The sequence below is a fragment of the Limulus polyphemus genome, unplaced genomic scaffold (assembly GCF_000517525.1).
Source record: "Limulus polyphemus unplaced genomic scaffold, Limulus_polyphemus-2.1.2 Scaffold415, whole genome shotgun sequence".
NCBI lineage: Eukaryota > Metazoa > Arthropoda > Merostomata > Xiphosura > Limulidae > Limulus > Limulus polyphemus.
Window position 1 is genome coordinate 423,353 of NW_013666025.1, and position 7,055 is coordinate 430,407.

The window sequence follows — 7,055 nt, forward strand, 5'->3', positions numbered from 1 at the left end:
ATAGCTGTCCTAATTTAGGATCTTCTTTTTGATAAATTCTTAAAAATGTTAAAAGATAGATATAAAGGGGGCCCGTTCTGGCTCTCGACGTTCCTGGTTATACTTGATTTTTTGGAGGGGCCTCTACTTTCCCTAATTCTTACCTTTAATCCGTTCGATATGTAGTACACTTACATAGAGTAAGAAGCTCTGGTAACTCGATAAAAAAAAACTTGTTGGTATCACTGGTAGGGAAATTAAAGATTAATGAAAGAAAATCTCTGCATGCTACATTTTAAAACAACTCTTTATTAACGTTAAACTTTTTCTTCATCAAGTTCTGATTGAAATTGCATTTTTTATTATTCTAGTTTTATCTTATTCTAGTTCTCTTGAATCTACATTTTAAAAGTTGATCATGCATTTTAATATTAAATACCACTTGAAACTACATGCCCCAATCTACTTTTACTTGAAACTACATGCTCTACTTTAGTTTTACTTGAAACTAATTTAGTTTTACTTCTATTGTCTTATTTAGTCCAACTCGAAACTACATTTTAAAATATATTCTTACTTGAAGGCGAATCTTTAATCAAGTTCTTTAAAACTACATTAAAAATAATTCAGTCCTATTTGAAACTGCGTTTTTAATCCATTCCTATGAAATATTTTTCAAACATATAGCAAACAATAATTATATAAATTTCGTGTCGTCTACAAATGTAATGTGTAATAGTGCATTCAGTATGTTTAAAAGTGATGTGAATTTTGTTTAGAAAAAAAAACAATTTTGGAGAAAACTTACAGTTTTAAAACAATAATATTGTTTTGAAACAAGCCAATTTCCTAGAAGGTATAAAGACTAAAATGAGTCCTATAGTTTTTTATAAAAGGACTAACCAAGGAAGAAAAAAAAAGATCATTCTTTTGACTTTTAAATTAAGTTTCCAGCAGGACTGAAATAGGCAAAAATAAAGATTCAATTGGAACTAATCAACGTAAATATCTTGAAAACATGATGACAGTTTAACTGTGCTATTAAATGACTTTGTTAAATATCAATTTTTGTTACTTCATACTTAAATCTCATAATACGTATATATATATATATATTTACGATTACCAAGTCATTTTTCTAACGAAAACACAAGAACAATCCAGGTTAACACAAATGCCATAAGATAAACAATCCAGGTTAACACAAATGCCATAAGATAAGAGGGATGAAACTCAGAACAATTGTGCATTACATCCATACCTTCCACAGGGAACTGAACTTCCTGACGATAGACAAACACTTATTTCTACAAGAATCATAAATTACCTTTGAGAACCAGGGTCTTGTAGTTATGAGGCTTTTGAATTGTCAACAAATATCCAATATAAAACCCAGTGAAGACAACGGTCAGTGATTACACGTGACGCTGAACACCAGGGGACCAACATTAGTCTTATACGCAGCTAGCTAAACTGTTTTTCTACATGCAGTCAATATAGTCAATTTCATTGAGCGTGACATTTCTATCCAATAGGGGATTATACATGTTTCGTAATTTATTTAGTTCATAGTTGATCCGCGTCTTGTCAATTATCAATGTCTCGTGCTCTCAAAATGTTATTGTCGAGCATTGAGTCCATTTTTTCACTCTGACATAACAAATCTCCATTTATACACTCAAGATTCGGTAAGTAAATGTCATACCTGATCTAGGTCTCATATACGTCCGTGTCTCCTATTTCTATGTTTGAGATCTATTTGAGAATGGTTTAATCTTTAGACTTTGTATATGTATTTTCTGTGTGTGTGTGTGTTCCTTCGCTAAAATTAGACAACATTATAACAATGTTCCGAAACCTGTATATATTCGCTGCATTCATATTCGGCATCTAACGATGATTTGAATAATGGTATTGAACAAAAAAAAGAAAGTTTTTTAATAAAAGAATGTATTTGCGTTATTAAGGAGCTTCCTCATAATCTCGTGCACAGGTAGTACGTTTTCATACAGTTTTAAATACTTTTCCACTTCATTAATTCGTATTTATTTGAAATTATTTCGACAAACCTCCACAAAATTATATATGTATATACACTCATTGTTCTGTTATCTGTTGATCTTGTTACGATTTAATAGACTCAGATAGGCCTTCACGAAAACACCAAATGATTTCTATATATTTCGGTCATATACTAACCTTATGGTGACATAGAAGTGTAAATCTCCTTTTTCCAACTCCATTCAACAATGCCCCCAGTGGCTCAGCAGCAAAGCATATAACGCTAAAAACTGGGTTCGATATTTCGCGTTAGGCACATCATTTTGTAACATTTTGCTTAATAACAAAAACAAACACAGAAACTAACAAGCAAGGTGTTTATGTCGTGACCTGTTAGATTGAACAACAACAGGTCAAGTATTTACGTTATAATCTGAGAACTGTGGTAATGTCTTAAATGTAGAAACAAAATATTGAAAGTTGTGGTCATGAAGTAAGAGAAATATCATTTAAGAATTATATATTTCAAATCGCTTACCAGTTTCTACTGCATTGCATAACCCTACACAAATACTAGAAAGTGTCCATATGACTAGAATTTACCCTTATATACATAAAACGTTTATTGATACATTTAACAATAATATTTCAAGCTACGAGTGGTATACCAGTTAGAAACCATACGACTTCACCGCCCACCTGCGATACAACAGGTACATAATAAAATATCTCACCACCTACTTATGGAAGAGGAGACTAGTTGTGGATCAGACAACTTAACAATCCTTTGGTAGTATATTAAATATAGAATATTGATCGGTCATCAGATATACCAGTAACGTTCAGAGAACATGAAAAGTTTGTTCAAGCATCGTAAGGCAAGTCTTTTCTTGGGGGGGGGGGGTGTAGATAAGACTATGAGGACTGATACACATAGGATGAAAATACATAAGAAGCAAACAGATGCTCTTATATTCCTATCCAAGCAAGGTGTGGAATCAGGAGTATCGTTTCGTGGTTGTTGAAATTATGACAGACAAAAATGAGCCCTTTGGGGGCATAAGGGCAGGAAAGCGGAGACTTGAACTGCCCCCGTGCACGTAACTGAGGTAATTTTATTAATCACTGGTAGTATACCAGGTTTAGATCATTTTCATCACCTTCTGAGTTCTGAGTAAATAACAGGTATAGAACAGTTTCGTCATCTGTTTAGGGTATAGTACTTGTAATACAGGCAACATTGTCTTCTAACGAAGGGTAGAGCAGGTATAAAATAGGCCATTTTATCACATGTTTACTGCTCACCAGGTGTAAAGTTGACAATTTTACTGTTTAATGAAGTCATCGAACAATTTCACTAGCCTGTGATGAAATACTATTTATTCTGTAGGCATTTTGATGATCCACTAACAGAGGGCTAGGGTAAAATAGTCAATGTCATCAACTGGTGTGGAAATGATCTTTTGAATATAAAAAATACAAATAGTGCATTTTTGTTGGGGGGGGTAATGAAAGTTTTTATAAGTAGACGAATAACTTTGAAATATTGAATTTATTTGTTTCCCACGTTCTTGACACAGACAAGCTTTACTGTCCAGGAACTTTTGATGGATGGAGCTGTTGGAATGCTACTCCTGCAGGAGATGTCGTTTATGTACCTTGTCCTGTGTTTGTAACAGGATTTCAGCCAAGAAGTGAGTATTTTTTATTTGTAATATAAAAGGAGTAAGTCTCTTTAAAATACTAGGTTTACAATCACTACTCTGAATATTATTCAAGAACCACAGTTCTGAATTTTGGTGAAAGAACGAAGAATTATTTTAGAAAGTGTAAAATGCTAAATATCACATGCCTACTTTTGTTATCTTATTGAATTATAAGTGTTTCTATATTTCTCGTTCGGAATCGAACCCGAGACCTTCCACATGCCATGAAAATTTTTTATAAATTTATCTAAAGGCTAATCCGCTAACTATTCTTAGTAAGGCACTTTTTGTCATCTTAACCAACCACATTCTTCCCCCTCTCACCAACAAGGACCGTCCTCGAGCCTTTTGTTAGGGTTGTAGAACAGCCCCACTTTGGGCGCCATCTTTTCTATGGTAGTATACTTTTTGCTTTGGGATTGAACCCCGACATCCCCACACGCCAAATGAATGTTTTACCACCCGAGCTAAAGGTCTAACGCACTAATTATCGCCGGTTCTTTTTAACAACTCAAACTACTGCAGTAGTACATTTTTTAATATTGTTTATACTTATTAGAAAGTGTCTGACAAATAAATATATTATTAATTTATTCACGTAGCGTCACGTCAAGTTTGAGCATCATCCACGTTGCTGATAAGTTTTGTTCAACCGAACGTATAAGGTCAAACGTTTTATGACATTATGCCATCAAATTCGGTTATCTTTCTAGGTACATATATATAACCAAAAAAAATTATATTCTGCTTTGTGCGGTAATAATTACAACCAGAAATCTCTAGGAAGTGAACGTTAAGCAATAGTTCTGTACAGTAAAAAACATAAGTACTAAGAATAGTACCGTGTGCGTGGTAATATTCCTGTTAGTTCAGCTGGTTATGATAACTGTGTGCCGAAAAGATTCAAATTGAACCTTTTTTTCTTCTATTTATTTCAAGAATGGTAAGAGGCTTCTATTTATGATCGTCGCAACGGGAACTAATTCCTTGGAAAGGTATTTCTAGACAGACTAATTTTGTTACTAAGGTTTAATGTAAACATCTGACTGGAGTGTGTTTAGGACTTCTTCAGTCATCGCTCGTACAATATCATTCACTTATTTATTCTTTGTTATAGGGTTAAATAAAAACAGACCCGTACTGCTTGAATTATGGATAACGCAGAAAGTGTAGGATAGTAAACTTACATTCAAATCTTCTTTATCAACACAAGTGGTGTAGTTAGACCATGTTTTGTTGGTTTCCGGATGAAGGAACCAGTTTCCGTCTTCTTCGCACATTTTATGGGCAAACCCTACCGGATAATACACACTATCAGAAGTTACAGTAGAGTAAAAAGATCAGTTATTGTCGTAATCATATTGTATTTAACTGGTGTTTAGTTTCCCTTATTGCGTTTTGTTGACTGGGCACTAAATTAGTGTAGAATATAAGACTTGATGTAGAAAAATGCATTCTCACCTAAATATAGCACGACCTCTGTCTCTAGAATACTTGTAGTTTTATAATATAAAACTCGATATTACACCTTACGGCTGCTTCGGTTTTATCCCACGGATAAACATGGAATAAGCCACCTGATATAGGCCCTAAAGGCTAAGACCGAAACTAGTCATGTAATATACTTGTTTGGGATGTTGTTGTTTTTTTGTAATAAGATATTTTCTTCGTATATTTTGTGTGAATATTATGATAGAATACTGTTCAATTATTCGGTAAAATATAATATAGTTACGAGAGCATCTTGTGGACATATAGCACAGCTTTTTCAACCAATATAAAATACTTTCCATTGTTTAAAATCATTCTAACAATGTTCGTGATCAATAGTGGATGTCAGCTGAACATACATGCATATAACCGTATACATACATATACACATATTCAAATATACATACACGCATATCAGAGGAGGAAAAGAACATAAAATTTATGAAAAACTGCATATTTATGTACCAAAATCTTCTTGTGCAACTTTATGCCATTCATCAAGATGACAGCCCGTGCTGTGAGATACAGAGCAATTGTGCTGCTCAGCTCTATATGATTTCTCTTGTGACGGAAACAGCCTAAAGGAGCCGAGTCTTCTTACTCGTTTTAACAAGAATTTTGAGAACTGTCGTGAGCCAATCAGAATCGAGGTTCAAAAACAACCAATGAAAATCGTTTTAAGAAACGGTTGCAAGAGGAATACGCAAGGTCTTGCTGATCAAGGGCTGCTATAAACTTAATGATAATGTGATTATAATTTTTTTTTCATTGTTTTTAAGGAATCAACGAAAAGCTACATAATGGGCTATCTGCACCCTATTCGCCGCAAGGGATCGAACACCGGATTTTAGCGTTGTAAAATTAAAATTGGAAAGTTGTGCGGTGACTTAGTTAAAAACTGCAACGACTTATCTTGCTTTGGAAGTTATTTTGAGGTTTTACATTTGGAACAATAGCCAGGCCTTGTCTGGCATGACGGTGATGGATGGTTATCAACGTGTTTACAGCTATGAAAGATTGTGTTTTTAGGGTTAAGGTCAAAATATCATCGGCCGCCTCTTCAAAATTAATTGCGAGCCGCCACTGGCATGCATATTGTAGTCAAACATAACCTCTTATCAAGCTTCGTCACGCATATTGTAGTCAAACATAACCTCTTATCCAGCTTCTTCACGCATATTGTAGTCAAATATAACCTCTTATCCAGCTTCTTCACGCATATTGTAGTCAAATATAACCTCTTATCAAGCTTCTTCACGCATATTGTAGTCAAATATAACCTCTTATCAAGCTTCTTCACGCATATTGTAGTCAAACATAACCTCGTATCAAACTTCTTCACGCATATTGTAGTAAAAAATAACCTCTTATCAAGCTTCTTCACCAAGGCCACGCCTCCTGGTGGCTCGGCGGCAAGTCTTTGAGGACTTATAACGTTAAAAATCGAGTTTCGATACACGTGGTAGGCAGAGTACAAATAGCCATTGTGCGGCTTTGTGCTAAACAGCTAAAAAAAAAGCCTAATAATGGTTTTAAAGCAAATTATGAATATCATAAGAACGTTCGGCATGGCCAGGTGGTTAGGGCGTTCGACTCGCAATCTGTGGGTCGCGGGTTCGAATCCCCGTCACACCAAACATGCTCGCCTTTTCAGCCGTGTGGGCGTTATAATGTGACGGTCAATCCCACTATTAGTTCGTAATAGAGTAGCCCAAGAGTTGGCGGTGGGTGGTGGTGACTAGCTGCCTTCCCTCTAGTCTTACACTGCTAAATTAAGGATGGCTAGCGCAGTTAGCCCTCGTGTAGCTTTCAAAAACAAACAATAAGAACGTTTTCTGTTATATATATATATATATATACACCTAGGAAAAAGTTAAG

The 7,055-nt window shown here is 34.8% G+C and overlaps 1 protein-coding gene across 1 annotated transcript in view; it reads left to right on the forward strand.

Annotated features, from left to right (window-relative positions):
• The window catches only part of LOC106458088 (calcitonin gene-related peptide type 1 receptor-like), a 64,863-nt gene that overhangs the window by 25,268 nt on the left and 32,540 nt on the right, over positions 1-7,055 (forward strand). The window contains exon 5 of the mRNA XM_022384220.1: positions 3,561-3,674. Within this exon, the coding sequence (XP_022239928.1) occupies positions 3,561-3,674 (114 nt within the window). The remainder of the gene's footprint in view (positions 1-3,560; positions 3,675-7,055) is intronic.